Below are 26,509 nucleotides of genomic sequence, written 5' to 3' on the forward strand. Positions count from 1 at the left end.
TTATCTATTTGTTGCTCACATTGTGGTCGTGATGTCAACTTGCATGTTTTATTAGACTTATCCCTTTTCTCACTGTTGTTGAATATAAGAAAATAAAAGAAACAGAAAGGCCATTAACAGCGAGCATCTTAACATAACAAGTCTACTGTAGTCTACAGCTAAGGAAATACACTACTGGCCATTAAAATTGCTATACCACGAACATGACGTGCTACAGACGCGAAATTTAACCGACAGGAAGAAGATGCTGTGATAAGCAAATCATTAGCTTTTCAGAGCATTCATACAAGGTTGGCGCCGGTGGCGACACCTACTACGTGCTGAGATGAGGAAAGTTTCCAACCGATTTCTCATACACAAACAGCAGTTGACCGGCGTTGCCTGGTGAAACGTTGTTGCGATGCCTCGTGTAAAGAGGGGAAATGCGTACCATCACGTTTCCGACTTTGATAAAGGTCGGATTGTAGCCTATCGCGATTGCGGTTTATCGTATCGCGACATTGCTGCTCGCGTTGGTCGAGATCCAATGACTGTTAGCAAAATATGGCATCGGTGGGTTCAGGAGGGTAATACGGAACGCCGTGCTGGATCCCAACGGCCTCGTATCACTAGCAGTCGAGATGACAGGCATCTTATCCGCATGGCTGTAACGGATCGTGCAGCCACGTCTCGATCCCTGAGTCAACAGATAGGGACGTTTGCAAGGCAACAACCATCTTCACGAACAGTTAGACGACGTTTGCAGCATCATGGACTGTCTGCTCGGAGACCATGGACTGCGGTTACCCTTGACGCTGCATCACAGACAGGAGCGCCTGCGATGGTGTACTCAACGACGAACCAGGGTGCACGAATGGCAAAACGTCGTTATTTCGGATGAATCCAGGTTCTGTTTACAGCATCATGATGGTCGCATCCGTGTTTGGCGACATCGCGGTGAACGCCCATTGGGAACGTGTATTCGTCATCGCCATACTGGTGTATCACCCGGCGTGATGGTATGGGGTGCCATTGGTTACACGTCTCGGTCACCTCTTGTTCGCATTGACGGCACTTTGAACAGTGGAAGTTACATTTCAGATGTGTTACGACCCTTGGCTCTACCCTTTATTCGATCCCTGCGAAATCCTACATTTCAGCAGGATAATGCACAACCGCATGTTGCAGGTCCTGTACGGGCCTTTCTGGATACTGAAAATGTTCGATTGCTGCCCTGGCCAGCACATTCTCCAGATCACTCACCAATTGAGAACGTCTGGTCAATGGTGGCCGAGCAACTGGCTCGTCACAATACGCCAGTCACTACTCTTGATGAACTGTGGTATCGTGTTGAAGCTGCATGGGCAGCTATATCTGTACACGGCATCCAAGCTCTGTTTGACTCAATGCCCTGGCGTATCAAGGCCGTTATTACGGCCACAGGTGGTTGTTCTGGGTACTGTTTTCTCAGGATCTATGCACCCAAATTGCGTGAAAATGTAATCACATGTCAGTTCTAGTATAATATATTTGTCCAATGAATACTCGTTTATCATCTGCATTTCTTCTTGATGTACCAATTTTAATGGCCAGTAGTGTAGTTAGCGGATAACTAGTAACAGACAACATGCAGATGTGAGGTGGAGAGGAACGAGGAGAGAGACTGTGTCTTCCTTTGTGCCTCATCCCTCACAGGCATTCTTCTCAGCTGCTTACTACACACACACACACACACACACACACACAGAAAGAACTAACGGAAAGGGAGGAATCGTTGATTAGGTTGCAACACTCATTGCACACAAAAAAACAAGAGGCACGAAGTGAACAAACTGTGCTACGATAAAAATCGTCACAGTTCTCGCAATATAAATCTGAAATTATTGCCAAATCAGAAGTGAATTGTTTCACATAGTTTGGCTAACGTAAACCGAAGTGTGAAAATAAGAACATAAATAAGCTCGACACAAATATGTCTCGAACTTCTGTAAGTGAATTGGAAGTGCACTCTCTAACCTAAGACCATGTGAGATTAAATTCAGGTTTTGCCAGGAGAGAAGAGTAATTGCAAGTAACGATCTATTCATGTAACAACTGGCCTGTTACCCATTACTTCGCCGAAGTGTGCCAACGAACATACATTGCACACACTTCCTCCTACCTCTCTCTCTGTCCATTTCCTCCACCTCCCTCCCCTTTTTACATTGCAGTCTTCCTCCATCTCGTTGTCCTCCACCTCCTTCTCCCTTTCTCTTTCCATATTATCCTCCTACTTCTCTTTGTGCATCCTTTCCTCCTCTGGTTCCTATCCATCTCCTCCTGACCGCTCTCACAGTCCATCTCATCCTCCCTCCATCTCTCTCCCCATTTCCATCTCAGCACTCTTCCTTGATCTATCCCGTCCTCTCTTCTCTTTCTGGTGGAGGCTCTGTAATGGTGTGGGGCGCGTGCAGTCGGAGTGGTATGGGCCCCTGATATGTCTAGAAACGAGTCTGACAGGTGACACGCACATAAGTTTCCTGTCTGATCAACTGCATCCCTTCACGTGCGTCGCACATTCCGACTGACTTGGGTAATTCTGGCAGGAACCCCACACGTCCAGAATTACTACAGAATGGCTCAAGGAACACTCTTCTGAGTTTAAACACTTCCGTTGGCCGCCAAACTCCCCAGACATGAACATTATTGAGCACATATGGGATGCCTTGCAACGTGTTGTTCAGAAGAGATCTCCACGCCCTAGTACTCTTACCGATTTATGGACAGCCCTGCAGTATTCATGGCGTCAGTTACCTCCAGCACTACTTCAGACATTACTCGACTATATGCCATTTCGTGTTACGGCACTTCTGCTTGCTCGCGGGGACCCTACTCTATATTAGGCAGGTGTACCAGTTTCTTTGGCTCTTCAGTGTCTTCTTGAGTCAAATGAAGAAATTATGGGACTCGGCAGTGGGATGGGTCTTTTACAGGCTTAGCGGAAAGGTCCTACAGGAATGGGATCCATTCAGGGTGGGTTCGAAAACATTTATCCACACAAGCGTCTTATCATTTGTCGCCCTCGCCTGCCCCTCCTCCCCCCTCTCTCCCCCGTCCCTCCTTCTTTTCTCTCGTACACTTTTACCAGTGTCAGTTTTCGCTACTAATTGTGATACGAACTGTACATAAATCTTGCACTTGGACGCCCCTAGCACCCCTCTTAGCCTGGCGCCTCAAGGGCCGCTACTAACTGTGACTCGTCCTGTGTAAGAAATCCCTTTCAGCTTGGAGCACCAAGCGGTGGTTTGTGTCGCTTGGGCCTTTTTTTCCGTAAAAGTACGGTGTTTTGTTACCATGTCTTGCAGTTTTCACCTTGACATAGCATACACGATTTTGGCCTGTCACTGTGTTCACACGATACGTTCCAAGACAAGAACTTGGTCAGCAGGGCGGATAGCCAGCAGGCGTACCTTCCTGTGGTGGGTCTGTCGCTTGGGGTGCCTGTGGTACATGTCGTCGCAGCTGTAGCAGAACACCTGGCTGGAGCACTGCTCGCAGCGCACCGTGGGTTCCGAACAGCCGCACAGGTCGCAGTGGCGACCGTCTCCTCGCTTGCCCTCTCCTGCACAAACACAAGGAAAAAAAGCACAATTAATCAGCCACTCCTCGCTGGTTGCATCGCTATGGATACGCTAAATAGGGCACAACAGCGGATAGCTATTCGGCTACGTATTTTTGCGTTTACAAATCAATCAGTTTACAAATTAATCCGTTCCGATATTTGACTCTATAGGTCGTTTACTCTACAGTACAGTAAAGATCAAAGCCTTTGTCCATTTTCAAGTACCACAGTGTTGTGCATTATCAGTCCTCAGTAACGAAGTCACTGTCGAAATATATTAAATTCGGTTATATATTGCATGAAATGACGGTACTTCATTTAAAAAGTATTACATGACCGTGGCTGCAAACCATGTTTAATTATAATCATAACACTTTCTCTTCTATAATATATTATTCTCTCATGACTCTGAAATATTTTCGCTGTTTTCCATATTGTATTGGCGTTGAAAAAGTCGCCAAGACGATTTCTAAATGTAACTTTGCTATCGAGAAAATTATTTTGAACATTGTTGAATAGAGAACAGCTGAGAGTCGATCTGAGTGTGCAAGAAGGGGAGGATGCTGGTCACGCAGAAAGACGTACCAACCAAGCAGCTGGACTGTACCTTCCTTTTTCTTTTCTTCGTGTTAGTTGCGCGCGTCTGTATTTTGTAGCTTTCAACCGCGGTCAGCCATTTTTCTGCTTCATGCACTGTCAGTTACGGTGAGAAAAAGAGGAGTAGGTCAGTGTAATTTTTCATTCACTAATGTCTTATAAATATGTGATATTAAGCAAACCACATTTCAGAAAGAAAATTGTCAATACAAAAAAAAAAAACATCGAAAAAGGTTTTATAAGTGGAGCTGGGTATTACAATTGCAGCATCGCACTACATACAAATTTTCTCGTTAAGTTTGTCGTAAATAGTCTGTTCATTATCTGAAGGAATAACGGTCTTTTAGCCGGCCGGAGTGGCCGAGCGGTTAAAGGCGCTACAGTCTGGAACCGCTACGGTCGCAGGTTCGAATCCTGCCTCGGGCATGGATGTGTGTGATGTCCTTAGGTTAGTTAGGTTTAAGTAGTTCTAAGTTCTAGGGGACTTATGACTACAGCAGTTGAGTCCCATAGTGCTCAGAGCCATTTGAACCATTTTTGAACGGTCTTTTACAGTAGCAGTAGTAGACTCGTCACTACTATTGGTTTTAGCTAAGAATGAGGTAAATTGTACGGTTTTCCAAAACCTTTGTCCACTTCTCAAATGATATAAAGTACATGACAGGTAGTAAAGCTAAATATGCAGGGAAGTTGAAAAGGCGTTTTTCTGGCGACTACGTCAAGTTTATCTGTACAAAAGTCAACATGTATGTGTATCTAACCATGAATTAATTTAACACGCTGTAAATTGATTCATTCCACTTCATTACTGTATCTCTTACAAATGGCCCGCGGAACATCCAACTAGCAAATTAATTTTATTGATGCAGTGTTCCTGGTCATTTCAATCACGTCTACTGCGATTTACTCTCCGAAAATATTAGCAATTAGCGTGATCTATGTTGGAGACGCTTTGAATTCTTTATAGAATTATCCGCATAAGCCCGTGTCTGTAAAAATACTTATTCTGACTGACTGTTCTGCGTTAAACTGTTTTACTTGAGGTACGTACCGTGTATGCAGTCTCTGTGCGCTCACTTACGGCATTCTTCTGCAGGATTCTGTAGTGTCGGTCTACGAGCCGTTTCCCTACTATTACTGCATACGACCATAGCTTCCAGAAAACTCGAAGTTACACATGCATGAAGACCTATTCTTCTGTCACACCTCGATTTTCTAGTGAGCATTCCATTTGTCTCTTTGTTCTTACGATTCTTTCACTTGTACCTCAATGCGCGATAAATATTGCCAACAAGAGATAACTTTAAAGCTTGATGTTCATTTCGAACTACAGGTATTGAACTAACCGCTTACTGACTTTAATTACTGCAAGAACTCTTATCTAGCTTTCAACTGCCTATCTAATTATCGTCAAGTTGTAACTTGTTATAGTAGAAGAGAGAAGTTTTACAAACCCTTCTTTTTGGAGGATTATTTTTGATGATGTCCATCAACTTATATGGGATTAGTGGATTCTCCTTACTGCATGGCAAATTTCCTACTCTTTTTCTGCAGGAACGGAGCAATAAGAAGGAAAACTAAATGCTAATGAAACTGAAGGTATTTCCACGCATTGACCAGACAACGAGGTTGTGAGACAGTAGAAGGCATAATCTATCGTGTACTTAATAGTTCGCCCAGAATAGTGTCTGTAACATTTCGTTGAAGTCTCTTAAGTAGTAGATTGGAATAAGAAATACCATCAGATTGAGAACACCGCCACTTAACGACGTATTTGTCCGCAGGCGTTCACCTTTTAATGCCACTTTATATACTATTTTGCTGTCCACTAGTAGTGTAGCTGCTCAGATGTTTTTTAATACTTGCACACTTATTTCTTTAAGATAGACGAAGTATCATTAGTTTTAATATCTTTCAAGGATGTCCTGTGCGCTATCGTATTGTGTGTACATCAAAGATCTGTAGTTTATTTGCGCACCATGTGCACAAATCAACAACAATTTTTTAAGTTTATATTTTATTTTGAAATAAGTAACAATCTGAAATCACAAACTATTGGTTCCTATTATACAGCTGTTCGCACCTTGTCTACTGGGAACACCTTTTCATAAAAAGCTTTACTAGTAATTAATTTTATAGTGTCTCAGATATGTTAACCAAGGATTTTGACGGACGTTACGTATGTCGTAGGTGGATCTGTTCTGCGTACCAGGTTAGGTGCTTTTCATGCGAGGGCTCACTAGTTTCCGAGAAAATCGATGTTGAAGTTTTATACGTACCTCCTACACCTGTAACGCTAGTCATGGGTAGGGCAGAGAGCCTAGTACACGGCTACCATGCTGTTCGTCCGTGTTCAAATCCTGCATGTGTAATTTCTTTTCAGCTTCATCCTTCAGAATATCCATAAATGGTATATCATGCAGAATTATTCAAAACTGCCATTTACAACGCAGTAATATCATTAATAAATCATTCGCAACTGCAAACTTCCTTGAAGTTTGTATTCCGTTCGTAGTTCGTAGTGAAAATTAAAAATATTTGGATAGCGTTTGATTTCTGCGTTTCCTAGATGTGACCTCGTCTCTTTGTTGTCCCCTCCTGCTCACGGACTGTTACGGAACTCTCAGGCGCTGTAAATCGGCAGCTGGCATTTGTCAACAGCAGCAGCTGTTCGCAATGCGTCGTCAGTGCAGTGTATGTCATAACAGGCAGTAAAATGGAAGAAGCAAGCGTTATTACGGAAGGACAGCCAAAAGAAGATGCTTCAGAAGTAGTGGAGTGTCATGAGTAATCGAAGGGCGAACTCACTAACGCCATCAGATGCACCCAAAGATTGCTTCACGATTTGAATCTTCTCACAGATACACTTCCGAGCACAATTTCCGGCAATTGTAGATGCGATAGTCAGCACAATACAAGACCTGTTGGCCCAAAGACGAATCATCATTCTGGATGATTTAATAGACGTAATACATTCTGTAACAAACAGTATACACATTTGAAGAATGTTTGCTGTAATGACTCATTTATGAACGAAAATACTAGGTGAAAATGACTGTTTTTGAATAAACTTGTAGGACATATATTACTCAATAATACTCTGTACCATGAAATTAAAAAAAAAACAACATAGGATTTGAACGCGAACCACTAGCACGGTAACCGTGGACCTTCGCCGCTAAGCTACACTCGCTGGTCGAAACATGACTAACGTTCAAGTATAGGAGGTACGCATAAAACTTCAACACTGATTTTCTCGGAAACTGTGCGTATTATAACATTATATTATATATATTAAAAAATTTGTAGTCTGTATCCCCCAGAATGTCCATTAGAGAGTCATATAAAAATTTTAAGCAACTTCGACAAGCAATTTTCGAGATTTTTAGTAACAACGTCAAATGACGACTTGTCTCTACATGGTAGAAAAAATTTTGTGGGTAAGAAGAACAGATATGATATGGGACGATCACTTAAAATCGGTATAAGGGAAAGAGAAGGGAAGAGTTAGATTTGCTGCAAGAGTTCTGGTGTTTGTAAAAAAAGAAAGACTGTTGCAAGACATCAGAACGGGAAATTCTAGAGCATTGTTCCAGTATTTAGAGGCCGTACCAACTAGGCATCGACACAAACCAGAGACGCGCTGCTAGCTTTGTAACAGGTCGGTACAGCAGGAATGCTCGCGGTCCTTGGGACAAAGACGACGTAGTTTCCACGAAGCCCTGTCAGGTGAATTTATAGAATCTGTATTTGAAGAAAACAGTGCGTCCATTATGATACCAACATCCTATATTTCGCTTAGAGATCATGAGAATGACAGATGCATAAAGGTAATCCCCTTTCATTCTATCAGTACGCGAATGAAGTACGAGGGGCGTTCAGTAAGTAATGCAATAATTTTTTCCTCGCCCAATTTCGATTGAAAAAATGCGAAATTTGTTGTGGGATATCGCGGAATATTCCCGCTTCAGCTCCTACAGTTTCTTGAAGTTCCGATGGATGGTAGTGCTATAAGTAGCATTGAAAATGGCGTCTGTAGCGGATTTGCGTTCCAAGCAGAGAGCTGTCATTGACATTCTTTTGGGGGAAAGCAAGATCGTCAGAGATATTCTCAGGCGCCTGCAGAATATCTACGGAGACCTGGCAGTGAACAAAAGCACGGTGAGTCGTTGGGTGAGATGTTTGTCATAGTCGCAAAAAGGTCGCTCGAACCTTTCCGAATGGAACGTGCGGATACTCTCATTCGAGGTGATCGATGGATCACAATCAAACACTTCGCTGCTCAACTTGACGTCTCTGTTGGTATTGCTGACACGCTCGACCACCAATTGTGGCACTCAGAAGTGTGTACCTGCCGAGCTCCTCGCGCCTAACAGAATATAGTAAAGAGCAGCGAAAGACCATCTGTGAGGGACTGTTTGCACGTTACGAGGCTGATACGTGACAATTTTTGTGGAACATCGTCACAGGTGATGAAAGATGAATTCATTACTTCATTACTTCGAACTGCAAACGAACCGGTAATTCACAGAGCGCCACACGATATCTCCTCCGAAGAAAAAGTCCATAGCCGCACCCTCAGCCGGTAAAATCATGGCGACGGTCTTCTGGGACTCTGAAGGGGTTATTCTGTTTGATGTTCTCTCGCATGGTGCAACGATCAACTGTGAAGTGTATATTGTGCTTCCCTCAGGAAATTGAAGAAGCGACTTCAACGTGTTCATTGCCGCAAAAATGCGAACGAATTCACCTTCTCTATGACAACGCAAGACCTCACACAAGTCTACGCACCCGAGAGAAAAACACAAAACTTCGTTGGACTGTTGTTCCTCATCCACCCTACAGTTCAATGGTGTCAACTAAAATGACCAGGCGACCGGTCTACGCGACGGGAGACCCTAGCGACATGACATTACATTTCGTTGGCTCCAACTCGACCAGTAGAACGGTACCATGCGCACGTAAAGTCCCTCCCAGTAAGGTGGTGTAAGGCCGTCGCATTGAACGGGAATTGCGTCGAAAAGCAGAGTTTTGTAGCAAAAGGAGTGAGGAACAATATGGTGTATTGGAATCCTGAATAAAACCAACCTGCATTCAGAAAGAATTGTGTTGTATTACTTATTGAATCCTCTTCGTAGAAACGAAGGTCGATAACATTGGTAGGATCTACCCTCTGGCTTGCACTTTACAGCGGCTTGCAAAATTTAGATGTAGATGTAGATACGCCATGCACAGTTTTCTGGTTTGCAAAACTGATCTTCGAACAAGTACGTTTCGCAACATAAAACGTGTAGCGCCGCGGATATAAACGAGTGAAGCGAAGAGGTGTAGGGGATGGAAACGGATCGAAGGCCGCCAGAGGACTTTATGAGCACTTAACAGCAACCAAGGGCGGCAACCACTTTGCTCAGCCCGTATCGCCTAACGCGTCCCGCCTTTAAGGGGCTCCTGAACGCGCTATACTTGCAATGTTAAAATAACGCTTATAAATTACATCTTTCCTCACAAAGTATTTGAGGTAGGAAGTTGAACTTTTTACAGATTATTTATTGGGATATGGGCTACAACTTAACACAGGGATTTTACAAAATTTTAGTTCAGTTATTAAAGATGATTTTTTTTTCAATTGTAATGAAAATTCACAACATTTTTTTGCAATTTTTTATTTATATATTCAAAAATATACAGTTTTTTTGAAAAAGGCTGTGTTAAATTATGCAGAAGGAACTGTGTAACATTTACTGAAAGTTTAAAACAAATATGTTTGGAAGATCCTTAGAAAACATGTAATTAGTATGAGAAAATAAAAGTTTTGGGAATCGAGCGACAAAGATTGGATTAAGTTTTTAGTGCATTCCAGGTCCATAGGATGGATTATCTTCATCCTCTGCAAACTCCTCCTGCAGCTTCCTCTTGTTCCTCCTCCTGTTTACTCTTGCTTGTATTTCCAGACTCTTTACAGCCCTGTTTGCAGCCCGAAGGCGTTCCTTGTCTAAAGCAAGCATCGCTCGTTGTTGTGTTCGTAGATTTTGCTACCATTTTCTTCAGTTGCAGTTACTGCAACACTGTTCCAAAAGGTGGTCATGTATGAACACTTATCACATTTCAGTTGTATTTCACTAGCAAGTCCTACGTGCTTTATTATGGAGAGTTCCAGACCAACTTCACTACAATGAATACATCTTACACAGTTTGAAAAAATTCCTTTGAGAACCGACATATCAAATATTTCATTCACATCCAATTCGCCCATAAAACATTCATAGTTTTCACTCATTGAACCAAGCTTCTTCTGTGAAGTATTTTCTTTCCCACTTTGACTGCTATGGGCAGGTGTACTTGAGAAGTTAGGTTCACTCACTTGGTTATCGTCTTTATTGTTTACAGTAATAACACATACCTTTGGCTTTCCAACATTTCTCCTTTTCTTAAAAGCCTTCAGAGGATTTCTAATAACTTTACTTTTACTCATTATTATACTTGAACAAAACAGAGACTCAAGAAACAGAATTAATTACGAATATTTTCGAGATAACGACAGAGTAAATAAACATGAAACAATCGACAATCACACCAGCGATATATATTGAACCATCACAGGTTAGCCACAACACATACTTTATCTCACATCACTAAAATGTACCTGATGAACACGGACGTTAATAATAACACCATTTGACAGCAGTTTAACAGCGCCACAGTGGGTCACGCCCATGTAGAACACATTTCAAAAAAAAAATTAAAAATAATTGTAGTCTTCGGAATTGAATAAATTATATATCTATTAAAAGGTTATAGTCTGCAGATTCAGAAAACGCAAAAAAGTAAAAATTGAACTTTTCATGATTTTGAGCCTTTCCGGAGCCCCTTAATGTCGGCTGCTGCTTCGTGGCCACTCCCTCAAATTTCCCGGGAAACAAACAGCAGTTTTCTGGATGGAATTAAAATAGAAAAATTTCGTATGAATAAAAAATACCTTCTGAACACGTGTGTCTGGTTAACTCAGGTCTTAACAATTTTAACCATCAACGCCGTACAAACAGAATGCAACAAACGTCAGAGTAGTATGAAATGGTTGCACGTGCGAGGGATTAGACTCTCAGCTTAACGACAAAAAAGAATAAAAAATAAAACACTATCTACATGCTGTATATAAGAAAAGATTACGTCTCAAGTTTCTCATAATGAAATCGCATTTGAATGTCGTTTATGGAAAGATCGCATTACCCCTCGTGAAGGAAGGAGAAACGTCTACCAGCACGTGACAGAATTTCGCAAGATAGCGGTCCGTCAAAACAGTAGTTTATCAGTCCACGATATCGCTACTCGCGTTAGCCCGGTTTCCCAAGACTGTCACGCTAACATGGAATCGATGTATTCGGGAGGGCCTTATTCAATTATGAGTGTAGTTCTCCTGCTCAGTAACATCCAAAAATACACTGCCAGAAAAAAATGAAGCACCCTCAAGGGGGGAAAAAAAATTGGAAATTTGTGGTAAGTTCTATAGGACCAAATTGCTGAGGCCACTGCTTACACACTACTTAATCTAACTTGAACTAATTTACGCTAAGGACGACACACACATCCATGCCCAAGGGAGGACTCGAACCTCCGATGGAGGCAGCCGCGCGAGCCGTGGCAAGGCGCCTCAGACAGCGCGGCTACCCCGCGCGGCCACACCCTCAAGAACAACGTCATTTTAATAAGTGACGTGTCAGATACTTCATCGTTGTAGCAGTATATGATAATTTCAGATCAAACAAAACAACCATGTAACAGTAAAATGTGCCCAAATAGTCACATGAATACACATCGTACCCCAATCTGGCAGCAACGATCATAAAGGTGGCGAATGGCATCCTGCGATAGATTGTCTCAAACATGTTGCGCTTTTTGTTTCTTTTCGGCAACGATTCTTGCAAGCCCTCGAAAATGATTAAGTTCCTGATTCATCATGTTCTATACAGGTTCAACTTGCGAGTGGTTTGGTGATTCTGCTGGCCAAGGCAGTTGTTGTACACCACGACCAGCTCGTTGCATCGCAGCAGTCGCAAGAAGACGTGCATTGTCACCTTCCTGCCGAAGAAATGGAGGTAGCACGAGGGTATAATGTAGCGGGAACTAGTTACTTGACCTTGCAAAAACAGAAAATGAGACTGGAAGTTGTACCTAATGCCCCTTCACCCTGCTGCCTCCCCCCCCCCCCTCCCCCACCCCACGCACACACCACAGACACGATCAAGCCCCGGGTGGGACCTGTGTGTCGTGGGTGAAGGCGGCTCAGCAAGTCTACAACTTATACGTGTAAGTCCATCTCTAACAGAACCCACTCTCATCTCTGAAGACAACGGAGCAACATTCCTCTCCTGGATGATGTTCGGTCGGCCACCGGCGCTTTCACAGTGCGTCGATCTTCAAGTGCGCCCGTCCTACGCGGACGTCCAGAACCTGGTCTACAGGTGCCGAAATGTTCCACAGATGGTCCATTTGAATACCCTCTAGGCGTTGATGACCGTGACAAATGAATCAATAACTCTGCAGCCCCTTGGTATGCACATATTATACCCTGGCGCTACAAAACACAGTGCTTTTGGGTGTTGCATTTTTTTTCCGGAGGTGTGCTACATAGACAGCAAAGTTCTTAGATGTGCTTGATTTTAATCAGCGTTGGTAAATTGGTCAGAGAGCTACGCAAAATAGGCAGAAGGGTTATAGGATGTGTGTGTGTGTGTGTGTGTGTGTGTGTGTGTGTGTGAAATCTTATGGGACTTAACTGCTAAGGTCATCAGTCCCTAAGCTTACACACTACTTAACCTAAATTATCCTAACGACAAACACACACATCCATGCCCGAGGAAGGAATCGAACCTCCGCCGGGACCAGCCGCAAAGTAGGATGTGAGAGGGTGAATGTCTACTGCTCTTGCAGCGCTGTCAACACAAGAGTGCGTGTATCTCGTACCAATCAATTACTATCACGTAAATTTCAAATGAAACTAACATGAATTCGTGAATGCGCATTATAGAGACGGTCATCTTCAAATGCTGTACATATTTGTAGCACAGAATATGAAATTACATTAAGACTGTTGTAATACAACGCTAAGAGCAGAAGAGAAAATTATTTTTCAAAATATTTAGTTAACATTTGTGATCGTGCTTCATACTGCATAGTGCATTTAGACATAAGTATCATCCGCTGACACAGACGACACAACAACACTTCGTAGGCAACTACAGTGTGACAAATTTGTGATCTGTGAGTGTGGCAGCAATGTGGAACAGAGAACAGTTGATACGAAGTGGCCCGAATGGTGCAGACTTCTAACAATCAGTACTTGGGGGTCGGCGGGCAACTTATCGCGCCCTTACTATAAGCAGTACAACACATTAATTCACGTCTACTTTCGGGTGAAACATGCGGATTTTGTTGTGGGACACCGTGGAATATTCTCGCTTCAGCCCCTGCAGTTTCATGAAGTTTCGATAGGTTGCTGCACTATACGTAGTCTACAAAATGGCGTCTGTAACGGAGGTGCGTTCCAAGCAGACAGCTTTCGTAGAGTTTCTTTTGGCGGAAAACCAGAGGATCGCAGGTATTCACAGGCACCTACAGTATGTTTATGGAGACCTGGCAGTGAACAAATGCACGGTGAGTCGTTTGGCGAGGCGTTTGTCATCATCACAACACGGTCGCTCAAACCTGTCCGACCCCTCGCGTGCAAACCGGTCGCACACAGTTGCGACTCCTGCAATGTAGGAACGTGCGGACACTCTCATTCGAATTATAAACACATCGCTGCACGGCTGAACGTTTCTGTTGGTAGTGCTGACACACTTGTCCACCAGTTGGGATACTCAGAAGTGTGTGCTCGCTGGATTCCTCGCCGCCCAACAGAATACTATAAAGAGCAGCGAAGGATCATCTGAGCGGAATTGCTTGCGCGTTACAAGGCCGATCGTGACCATTTTTGTCGAACATCGTCACAGGCGATGAAACACTGATTCATCACTTCGAACCGGAAATTAAACGGCAATCCACGAAGTGACGCCACGTCACCAATAGTTCGAAGAAAAAGTTCAAAACCACATCCTCAGGCGGTTAAGTCATGGCGACGATATTCTGAGGCTCTGAAGGGGTTATTCTGCTTGATGTCTTCCCCCATGGTACAACTATCAAGTCTGAAGTGCATTGTGCTAACCTCAGAAAAATGAAGAAACGACTTCAGCGTGTTCGTCGCCACAAAAATACGAACGAACTTCTCCGTGACAAGGCAAAGCGTCACACAAGTTTGTGCACCCGAGACGATCTTACGAAAATTCTTTGGGCTGTTTTTCCTCATCCACCCTACAGCCTGGATCTCGGATCCGACGTCGACCACTTGAATGATACCATGCGAACATATTGGTATGCCCAGTAAGATGGCGTAAGGGCGTAGCACTGAACGGAGATTATATTGAAAGAATGGTGTATTAAATACTGAATAAAATCAACCTGCGTTCAGAAAAAAAAATGTGTTGCATAATTTATTGAACGCTCTTCGTATGGACAGTCTGTTGAGGGGCTCGTAACATTAATTTTTGTAGGTTATCATTGGTAATAATATTGGTAAATATGCGGCCTACGGTGCCGCCCCGCGATGTCAGTATTAGCTCTTCAGCAAAAATGTTTGACGACCACTGCTTCAAACCATTAGAAGAAAGGGACTCCTTCCCAGGTCGCTGCCATACTTGCAAGTGACAGTCTCCAGGGGGATGGTGCAGAACCACGATTCATCGCTGAACACAACACTGTGCTATTCATCAGCAGTCCAAGCTTCCCGGTCGCGGTACTACTCCAAACGCAGTCGTTGTGTTACGTTCTTGGGTTGGGCATATGCATGGGTGTTGTGCCTATGCATGGGACTGTAACTTTTCAGTCCGCCTGCTGCTAGTCTTTAACCAATGGTGCGGGATGACACAGAATTTTGTAGGGAGTCCATTACTAGTTCTCTGACGGCAGGCGCATATTTGAAGGGATTACGATGTGCTTGATGCACAATACAGCGATTCTCCATTGTGGTGATCAGACATGGTCGGTCTGAACATACCATGACGCTGTCATGCAGTTCAAAGCTGGGAACTTTCACATTATAATGCCCAACAAATCTGGATACTGCTCTATTCGACCAGTCTACCAAATGGAGATCCACAATGACACCCCTTTCAAACTCTGTTACTTGCTGTTAACGTCGTGTCATACGAGAACACGTCTTCGTTCCCTTTAAAGTCATCACTCTATATCTGATGCTGTTCGCACCCCCTTATAGACCCTGACAGCCCTGGTAACAAGAATCAACTCTAACAAGACTAATGAAGTCTGGTGGTCCTTCTACATCTCACAGAGAAGTTGGCATCCGACTATGTTTTCTGGGCGCCTCACTTTTTTTGTCATTCAGTGTTATGTGACATTACAGTCAAAATTTCGGAGACAAGTTCGTGTTTCAAGACGAAACGCACTAGTATGTCGTGGTCAGCACGTGAACACTTTCCAGGTGGAAAGGAGGCAGGAGGTATGGATCAACTGAACGAAATTTGCAGTCGGTACCTGCTGATATGGATCCAATTGAGCATCTCTGAGACCAGTTGAAACTTTCAGTGCGTTGTGGCTGGTAGTCTCTTCACGTGTTGCATGGTCTCAAGTGGGCCGCCGTTGAACAGTAGGAGGAGCAGTATGTAGAAAATCTTGTGGACAGCACTGCAAACAGTACCCAAGCATGTTATACTATCGGTCACGTTAATGTGACTATCTGACAAAAACCTGAATAAGAACCTTTGGCAGCCCGGAAAACCGCCAGACGCACAGGAATAGAGTCAGTGCAGTTCTGGAAGGGAGCAACAAGGATGTGGAGCCTTGTCGACTCCAGTGCCGAGGCCAGATGCGCTAGGTTTCTCGGTTGAGGATCCAGGGCGCAAACAGTCCAATAAAGCTGGGTTTACCTCCCGTGACTTTGGTGGCCACGGAAATATGGTCAACTCATCCAGGTTCTCTTCGAACCACGCATATACACTGCGAGCTGTGTGACACGTTGCATTGTCCTGTAGGTAGATGCAATTGTGCTGAGGAGAAACAAATTGCGTGTTAAGGTGGACATGGTCCCCAGGTGTTGATCCATTGTGTTTTCTAGACATTACCCGGAGAATGCGCTCTGTCCTGGACCAGCCGACGATTGCTGCAGGGTGTTTGCTTTCAGATGTTTCACGCTATAGACGACAACCATCTGCCCGATGGAGCATAAAACGTAATTCATCTGAAGAGGCCGCCTGACGCCACACAGTGGGCGTCCAGTTGCGATACTGGTGTACAAATTCCAGCCTTCGTCGCCGGTGAACAGCAGTCAGCACTGATGCATGTCTGCTACGGAGGCCCTTACCCTGGAACGTTCACTGAACGATCCTTGAGGAAACGCTGTTGGTGGGTCCTTGCTTCATCTGTGCGATCACTTGCTCAACAGTTTCATCTCAATTCGCCCGTGCACCTCTCTGCAGCTGTAGTTCATCATAATCATCTATAGCCAGCCGGAGTGGCCGAGCGGTTTTAGGCGCTACAGTCTGGAACCGCGCGACTCTACAGCCGCAGGTTCGAGTCCTGCCTCGGGCATGGATGTGTGTGATGTCTTTAGGTTAGTTAGGTTTAAGTAGTTCTAAGTCTAGGGGACTGATGACCTCAGAAGTTAAGTCTCATAGTGCCCAGAGCCATTTGAACCACTTGAACCTGACATGTATAGCCCGTGATGCACCACAGTTGCCTCGGCGCAGGTTTTTGATAGGGCAGTTTTGCCATCTACGGTATGCTTTAACCATGGCGGTACGCGAACAGTTTACAATCTTAACCATTTCATGCTTCCGCCCTTGGCTCGAAAGCCAATGATCCTGCCCTTTTGAACGTGAGATAAATCACTTCGTTTCCACATAACAACGACTGTACTGTCTTCCGCGTCCTGCCTGACATAACATACTCTCTCATACTACTGCTGCCACCTCCCATCTGTGAGTGCTTAATGCACATTGTCGTCGAATATAGCCGGTGGTCATATTAATACAAGACTGTGTACAATACACAGGTGGAGCAAACCGCTATTGAATGTTGTGCATCAGAATATTTTGATTTCATACATGTGCGAAGCGCAGCTTTCTTTTATCTTGTTTAATATTTCGTTTTTATTTCTTAGTTCTTTTTGAGTTTCATAAAGCTTGATCTTCGATTGCTCCTCGACCTAAGCTAAGCCCACACACATTATGAGATATGGAGGTGATGCAAATCTGATTTGAATTGTTTGTGTGTCAGATAGAACATTTCGTGAAAGTGGAATTCCAGAGATATAACTGCCATAAATTGATCCTTGTTAGTTGCAGTGGGCTGGGCGCGGTAGCTTCGCCGGACTACCTCAACCAATAATTGACAACGCTTCCATGTTGTCAGTGCTCTGTAGACTGCTACTGTTTCCGCCTGCAGCCGCTAGCGTTTCGTAGTTGAAAGCTGACAATAGCGCTGCTAGCTGTCAGGGACCGTCTTAGACCAGTCTGGTTTAGAAAACTGCCAAAGTTGCAACTCTGGCTGTTTTCTACATTAAACTGCTTCACACAAGTTGCTGTCTCGATATTATCCCAATGTGCCGGAAATCGATAAACCTTCGTAGACCATCTCGACTACAGTAGCTTTTGCAACTGGAGAGCCCGCCGTCTTTGCCGGGAAGTGAGGCCTCAGGACAGCGGCGCCCACACGCCTCCAGATTTACCGAGAGGCCGGCGGCAGACACGTGCCGGCGATTTAAGAGACGCCCGCCCGTCTCTACATCTACATCTACATCTACATTTATACTCCGCAAGCCACCCACCGGTGTGTGGCGGAGGGCACTTTACGTGCCACTGTCATGACCTCTCTTTTCTGTTCCAGACGCGTATGGTTCGCGGGAAGAACGACTGTCTGAAAGCCTCCGTGCGCGCTCGAATCTCTCTAATTTTACATTCGTGATCTCCTCGGGAGGTATAAGTAGAGGGGAGCAATATATTCGATACCTCATCCAGAAACGCACGCTCTCGAAACCTGGACAGCAAGCTACACCGCGATGCAGAGCGCCTCTCTTGCAGAGTCTGCCACTTGAGTTTGCTAAACATCTCCGTAACGCTATCACGGTTACCAAATAACCCCGTGACGAAACGCGCCGCTCTTCTTTGGATCTTCTCTATCTCCTCCGTCAACCCGATCTGGTACGGATCCCACACTGTGAGCAATTCTCAAGTATAGATCGAACGAGTGTTTTGTAAGCCACCTCCTTTGTTGATGGACTACATTTTCTAAGGACTCTCCCAATGAATCTCAACCTGGTACCCACCTTACCAACAATTAATTTTATATGATCATTCCACTTCAAATCGTTCCGCGCGCATACTCCCAGATATTTTACAGAAGTAACTTCTACCAGTGTTTGCTCCGCTATCATATAATCATACAATAAAGGATCCTTCTTTCTATGTATTCGCAATACATTACATTTGTCTATGTTAAGGGTCAGTTGCACTCCCTGCACCAAGTGCCTATCCTCTGCAGATCTTCCTGCATTTCGCTACAATTTTCTAATGCTGCAACTTCTCTGTATACTACAGCATCATCCGCGAAAAGCCGCATGGAACTTCCGACACTATCTACTAGGTCATTTATATATATTGTGAAAAGCAATGGTCCCATGACACTCCCCTGTGGCACGCCAGAGGTTACTTTAACGTCTGTAGACTTCTCTCCATTGATAACAACATGCTGTGTTCTGTTTGCTAAAAACTCTTCAATCCAGCCACACAGCTGGTCTGATATTCCGTAGGCTCTTACTTTATCAGGCGCCAGCGCGGAACTGTATCGAACGCCTTCCGGAAGTCAAGGAAAATAGCATCGACCTGTGAGCCTGTATCTAATATTTTCTGGGTCTCATGAACAAATAAAGCGAGTTGGGTCTCACACGATCGCAGTTTCCGGAATCCACGTTGATTCCTACAGAGTAGATTCTGGGTTTCCAAAAACGACGTGATACTCTAGCAAAAAACTTGTTCTAAAATTTTACAACAGATCGACGTCAGAGATATAGGTCTATAGTTTTGTGCATCTGCTCGACGACCCTTCTTGAAGACTGGGACTACCTGTGCTCTTTTCCAATCATTTGGAACCTTCCGTTCCTCTAGAGATTTGCGGTACATGGCTGTTAGAAGGGGGGCAAGTTCTTTCGCGTACTCTGTGTAGAATCGAATTGGTATCCCGTCAGGTCCAGTGGACTTTCCTCTGTTGAGTGATTCCAGTTGCTTTTCTATTCCTTGGACACTTATTTCGATGTCAGCCATTTTTTCGTTTGTGCGAGGATTTAGAGAAGGAACTGCATTGCGGTCTTCCTCTGTGAAACAGCTTTGGAAAAAGGTGTTTAGTATTTCAGCTTTACGCGTGTCATCCTCTGTTTCAATGCCATCATCATCCCGTAGTATCTGGATATGCTGTTTCGAGCCACTTACTGATTTAACGTAAGACCAGAACTTCCTAGGATTTTCTGTCAAGTCGGTACATAGAATTTTACTTTCGAATTCAATGAACGCTTCACGCATAGCCCTCCTTACGCTAACTTTGACATCGTTTAGCTTCTGTTTGTCTGAGAGGTTTTGGCTGCGTTTAGACTTGGAGTGAAGCTCTCTTTGCTTTCGCAGTAGTTTCATAACTTTGTTGTTGTACCACGGTGGGTTTTTCCCGTTCCTCACAGTTTTACTCGGCACGTACCTGTCTAAAACGCATTTTACGATTGCCTTGAACTTTTTCCATAAACACTCAACACTGTCAGTGTCGGAACAGAAATTTTCGGTTTGATCTGTTAGGTAGCCTCAAATCTGCCTTCTATTACTCTTGCTAAACAGATAAACCTTCCTCCCTTTTTTTATATTCCTATTAACTTCCATATTCAGGGATGCTGCAACGGCCTTATGATCACTGATTCCCTGTTCTGCACTTACAGAGTCGAAAAGTTCGGGTCTGTTTGTTATCAATGGGTCCAAGATGTTATCTCCACGAATCGGTTCTCTGTTTAATTGCTCGAGGTAATTTTCGGATAGTGCACTCAGTATAATGTCATTCGATGCTCTGTCCCTACCACCCGTCCTAAACATCTGAGTGTCCCAGTCAATATCTGGTAAATTGAAATCTCCACCTAAGACTATAACATGCTGAGAAAATTTATGTGAAATGTATTCCATATTTTCTCTCAGTTGTTCTGCCACTAATGCTGCTGAGTCGGGAGGTCGGTAAAAGGAGCCAATTATTAACCTAGCTCGGTTGTTGAGTGTAACCTCCACCCATAATAATTCACAGGAACTATCCACTTCTACTTCACTACAGGATAAACTACTAGTAACAGCGACAAACACACCACCACGAGTTGCATGCAATCTATCCTTTCTAAACACCGTCTGTGCCTTTGTAAAAATTTCGGCAGAATTTATCTCTGGCTTCAGCCAGCTTTCTGTACCTGTAACGATTTCAGCTTCGGTGCTTTCTATCAGAGCTTGAAGTTCCGGTACTTTACCAATGCAGTTTCGACAGTTGACAATTACAATACCGATTGCTGCTTGGTCGCCGCATGTCCTGACTTTGCCCCACACCCTTTGAGGCTGTTGCCCTTTCTGTACTTGCCCGAGGCCATCTAACCTAAAAAACCGCCCAGTCCACGCCACACAACCCCTGCTACCCGTGTAGCCGCTTGCTGCGTGTAGTGGACTCCTGACCTATCCAGCGGAACCCGAAACCCCACCACCCTATGGCGCAAATAGAGGAATCTGCAGCCCACACGGTCGCAGAACCGTCTCAGCCTCTGATTCAGGCCCTCCACTCGGCTCTGTACCAAAGGTCCGAAGTCAGTCCTGTCGACGATGCTGCAGATGGTGAGCTCTGCTTTCATCCCGCTAGCGAGACTGGCAGTCTTCACCAGATCAGATAGCCGCCGGAAGCCAGAGAGGATTTCCTTCGATCCACAGCGACACACATCATCGGTGCCGACATGAGCGAGCACCTGCAGTTCGGTGCACCCTATACCCTTCATATCATCCGGAAGGACCCTTTCCACATCTGGGATGACTTCCCACCGGTATGCACGCGGAGTGCACATTGGTTTTCTTCCCCTCTCTTGCTGCCATATCCCTAAGGGGCCCCATTACGCGCCTGACGTTGCAGCTCCCAACTACCAGTAAGCCCACCCTCTGCGACCGCCCGGATCTTGCAGACTGAGGGGCAACCTCTGGAACAGGACAAGCAGCCATGTCCGGCCGAAGATCAGTATCAGCTGGAGACAGAGCCTGAAACCGGTTCGTCAGACAAACTGGACAGGCCTTCCGTTCAGCCCTCCGGAATGTCTTTCGCCCCCTGCCACACCTCGAGACGACCTCCCACTCTACCACAGGTGAGGGATCAGCCTCAATGTGGGCAGTATCCCGGGCAGCCACAGTCGTAGTCCGATCGGGGGATGCGTGGGACGAGCTGGCCGTCCCCGACAAACCCCCATCCGGACACCCACAGTGATGCCCATTGGCAACAGCCCCAAGCTGTGTGACCGAAGCCAACACTGCCTGAAGCTGGGAGCAAAGGGATGCCAACTCAGCCTGCATCCGAACACAGCAGTTGCAGTCCCTATCCATGCTAAAAACTGTTGTGCAAAGAACGTCTGAACTAATCTACAGAGAGCACAAACAATTCGACACAAGATTTAAACGGTTATTAAAATACAAGATTGCCTAGTAAATGCAGTAATGCTGCTACTTGTGCACTGCTGACACACTGCTCGGCGGTGGAAGGAGACTACGCGATTTTACACTATTCAGGTACTAAAACGCGATGCTACAACTCTCAAATACTATAATACGCCCGAAATTTATGAATTAAACAATGAAAATGCCAAAAACACGCAAAGAAATTAAGAATTAAACTATGTAACAAATAAGTGAGCTAAGAGTATACGACTTGCTGCTGGCAGCTGCTTATCCAACGGCGGCAGGGAGCACACTGGCTGTGACCAACCGACACTGGCCGTTCAAAACAAAAACAGAAGACAGACGACTAAGCGAATTTACACTATTCAGGTACTAAAACGCGATGCTACAACTCTCAAATACTATAATACGCCCGAAATTTATGAATTAAACAATGCAAGTTCACTGGCGACAGCTCGCCTCAGGAGTAGCCCGAGTCTTCTTAGTAAGATCGTGAACTCGTATTCGGGAGAGCAGCGATTTGAATCCCCGTCTGGCAAATCAGATTTAGATTGGCGTGAGATGCATAAAACGCTTAAGGCACTTGATGACATGGAGGTTAGCCAGTCCAGGATCGAATCCACGTGACGGATTAATGAACAAGTGTCCGGGACACTAGTAAGCCTCAGGTTGGTTTTTAAGTAGATTTTCAAGCTCATGACCCCCCAAGCTTTGCCCCAGAAAATATGATGCAGAAACAGTTACAGTACCATAACACACTGAACAAAGTTCGCATGTTTCTCGGACATATGACGCACAGGACTTTCGGTAGGTGGGCTTTTCACTTTTTTTGAGGGGGTGGGGGCACAGCCCTGGATATATTACCATATTTTTTGGGTCCAACCCAGGATATCTTTTTGAAATGACTTAAAAGTCTCAACAGTTTACTTAAACATTAAACTTCACTGATTCATGGTTACGTAACATGATCAATCAGTGCAGGAGGCGATGTATAATTTTCTTCCTGAAACCAGTTTATTTGCCAAGATCGCTTGCTATTTAAACATAATTACTGGATTACCGGTTTCGGTAGTATGAATTGCCATCCCCAGATTCATAAAACCGGGAGTGGTAATTACACCATACAATGCTTACCCCACTCTGTCTCACGAGAATTATACAGTACGCATAAAAAAGTTGAGACATTACAGTGACACGTCACTGCCACATGAGGACTATACAATATCCATAAAAAAGTCAAAGCGTTACAATGACATGTCGCTTTAATGCCTCGACTTTTTTATGCATATTGTATAGTCCTCGTGTGACAGAGTGGTGTATGATGTAACTACCACTACCAGGTTTTGTGGATCTGACAAGGGAACCTCCCCATCGCACCCCCCCTCAGATTTAGTTATAAGTTGGCACAGTGGATAAGCCTTGAAAAACTGAACACAGATCAATCGAGAAAACAGGAAGAAGTTGTGTGGAACTATTAAAAAAATAAGCAAAATATACAAACTGAGTAGTCCATGCGCAAGATAGGCAACATCAAGTATAGTCTGAGCTCAAGAGCGCCATTGTCCTGTGGTTAGCGTGAGCAGCTCCGGAACGAGAGGTCCTTGGTTCAAGTCTTCCCTCGAGTGAAAAGATTACTTTCTTTATTTTCGCAAAGTTATGATTTGTCTGTTCGTTCATTGCCGTCTCTGTTCACTGTAATAAGTTTAGTGTCTGTGTTTTGCGACCGCACCGCAAAACCGTGCGATTAGTAGACGAAAGGACGTGCCTCTTCAATGGGAACCGAAAACATTTGATCGCAAGGTCATAGGTCAACCGATTCCTCCACAGGAAAACACGTCTGATATATTCTATACGTTCGATCCCTTAAGGAACTTTCTGACTCCTTACAGTTCAGAAAATATTCATTGACCTTGTTATTGAAGTCGCGAGCTATATTTGCTGGATTCGTATTGCCCACAGAATACATCTCACGTATTTAATGCACTCTCGTCCAAAGTAGCAAACAGTCAACTGCCAGCCAGGGAGCCTCGTTAGCAGGAATACTCTCTCTTCCGTGCGCTGTAGTCGACTGATGAATGTTTGTTTATGTGCAGGGAGGAGACCCCCAAGAGGGATCATTGCCGACAAAATTTTATTTAAATAAATTTTCAATGCATAATGTTCGGCCGTAGAAGGCGTGGGCATACTGTGGTGGAAGGTGCTGGCCGGAAGACCATGGTCGGCACATTCCTGCCACGTGCTCCTCGGTCAGACTCAAGTCCCACGGGTTGGTTGCGCTGACGGGGGCACGCTACTAGCAAGGCGCGTTGGCGGAATCAATCCTCCAATCAGAGACTAATCGTGTGATCACGTGGGGACGCGGCCGAGAGCGGCGAGGGCGGCTTGGAAACAGCTCCGCGCTCTCTTAGCTTCTGACCTCGGCCCCGAGTAGTCGCTCCTCTAGTCTCTGCCTCTCTGATGAGCAGACGGCAACCCCTCTTGGGGCTGCTCAGCCCTACGTAGGCACCACTGTACCATCATTACAAGAATAAACTGGGTCCATTCCACTCAATTAATTTTCATTTTACAACGCCCTCCGCTCCTGACTTCTATCCTGACGAACAAATGGTGTCAGAAGTGGGATGCGACCCACCTTACGGTTGTAAAATCAACTTATCAGTTGAGTATGAGTACTATGAAGGGGCCGAGTTTGAGCAATTAAGGGAAACTAGACCGAACGTGGCGAGGCTGCAGCGCGCCATGCGCGTGCCAGCCGGTCGCCTGCGTTGCAGAATGTGCGTGGCCGCGCACTAGCGCGCCACAAGCGTGACGCAGTTCGCCGCCGGACGCGAGCCGAGGAGGGTCCGCGATGCAGTCAGGCTCGCCGCCGCCGCCGCCGCCGCCGCTGTCCGTAGCTGCCACGGGCCACCGCCTGCGCCAGGGTCCGGGGTGCGGCCCTCGCGCCGCCCCGCCGTCGCAGCTGTCCATGCTGTCGCCCGCCGCCTGCTGCGCCCACGCGTGATCAACGCGCCTGCCGCCGCTCGTCGACACCGCCGCCGTCCGTCGTCTGCACGCCACCAAATAATGTAAGTCGCTAGCGACGCTACGGTGGTGTAGATGCCCATACTATTGTAACATGCCGATCACCAGGCAGCAATCGGAGGCAGGAGCAGCCGGAGCGGACGAAGATCCCCTCTTGGCGCTGCAGTCCCAGTTAAATCAATTAATTCTAACTAACGCGGAGCTTAAGCAGCAGATAGATGATCTTAAAATGGCTTCTCCGCAATCTAGTGTTGCTAAGCCAGTGCTAGTGGAAGAACAGCTGAAGCAGGTCATTCCACCACTCACTAGTGCAGAATCACCTGTGGCAGTAGCCACCTCTACTTTGGTGCAGAGCTTCCCAGCAGTAGCGTTTATTCCGGCGTTCGCTGGAAAGCCGCACGAGGATATTCAAACGTTTGTCCAGAATATCCAGGACATCGGAAACCTTTGCGGTTGGCCAGATGAATTTCTCTTAAACGTGATGAAAATGAAACTCACCGGCGAAGCGCGGAACTACGTGCAGTCGGTCGAGAGCTTGAAAAATGCCCCTACCTTCCAGTCCCTTGCAACAGGGTTGATTGAAAGGTATACAGACAAACGTGGTACTAGTTACTATCGCGACCTGCTTTCCACCCTCAAGCAAAAAGCGGGTGAAGATTTAGAAGCATTCGCGGACAGGATTCGAAGCGTTGCATGCCACACGTACGCACTAAGTGCCAGTTCTGCTCGTAACGAAGTTCTGTTGGAAGAATCAGAATGTCGTGCGATAGACGTGTTTATTCGTGGCATAAACCCTCAAATAGGGGGCGAAATCAAGGTAGCTTCCCCCCGCACCTTACACGAAGCCGTGCGATTAGCACTCTTGAGAGAGGAGGCGAGCCGATTTGTGGCCGTCTCCGCGCGGCAAAGTGAGCCCCGACGTGTCTTTTCGAACGATACTAAGTGTGGGCGCTGTAATAGACAAGGACATGTGGCAGAGCAATGTCGCGTGCCATATTGTCATCAGTGCAGGAACATGGGCCACCAAAGCGTGCATTGTCCAAATAGTAGGCCACAACCGCCTGCAAATTCCAGGCGAAATGCAAACCAACCACAGAATTCGGGAAACGGCCGCGGGGCAGGAAGTGCCACCCCTCCCGGTCCCCGTTAAAAATAGTGACCCCCCTAGTTGATAAGGGAATCACGCAGGTGGCAAGCGTGGTTGTCGATGGTGTTAGAGGCCGCAAACCAATACGCGTGCTAATTGACACAGGCGCACAGATCAGCTTGGCATTTTTATCGAAGAGAGATAAAAGAACATTGCAACCGCCGCGGTACCATATCAGTGGTATTGGTCCCGGCATAGTGAAACCTGATGGCAGCTGTTGCGTTGAGTTCACGTTGGACTCAACAGAATATGCTTTTACGATGGAGGTTGTACGAAACAGGCGCACGGATTACGACATCATCCTAGGAAGTGACTTTCTGCGTCATTTCCAGGGGGTTATTGACTATAGGTTAAATACCGTCCAATTCGGCGACAACGTGCACCGTTTTGGACGTG

General features: G+C 45.5%; 1 protein-coding gene across 1 annotated transcript in view; it reads right to left on the reverse strand.

Moving 5' to 3' along the window:
* LOC124775510 (E3 ubiquitin-protein ligase lubel) overlaps nucleotides 1-26,509 on the reverse strand; it is a 488,311-nt gene that overhangs the window by 212,575 nt on the left and 249,227 nt on the right. The window contains exon 4 of the mRNA XM_047250342.1: nucleotides 3,429-3,580. Coding sequence (XP_047106298.1) covers nucleotides 3,429-3,580 — 152 coding nt within the window. The remainder of the gene's footprint in view (nucleotides 1-3,428; nucleotides 3,581-26,509) is intronic.

This window comes from Schistocerca piceifrons, chromosome 2, assembly GCF_021461385.2.
Source record: "Schistocerca piceifrons isolate TAMUIC-IGC-003096 chromosome 2, iqSchPice1.1, whole genome shotgun sequence".
NCBI lineage: Eukaryota > Metazoa > Arthropoda > Insecta > Orthoptera > Acrididae > Schistocerca > Schistocerca piceifrons.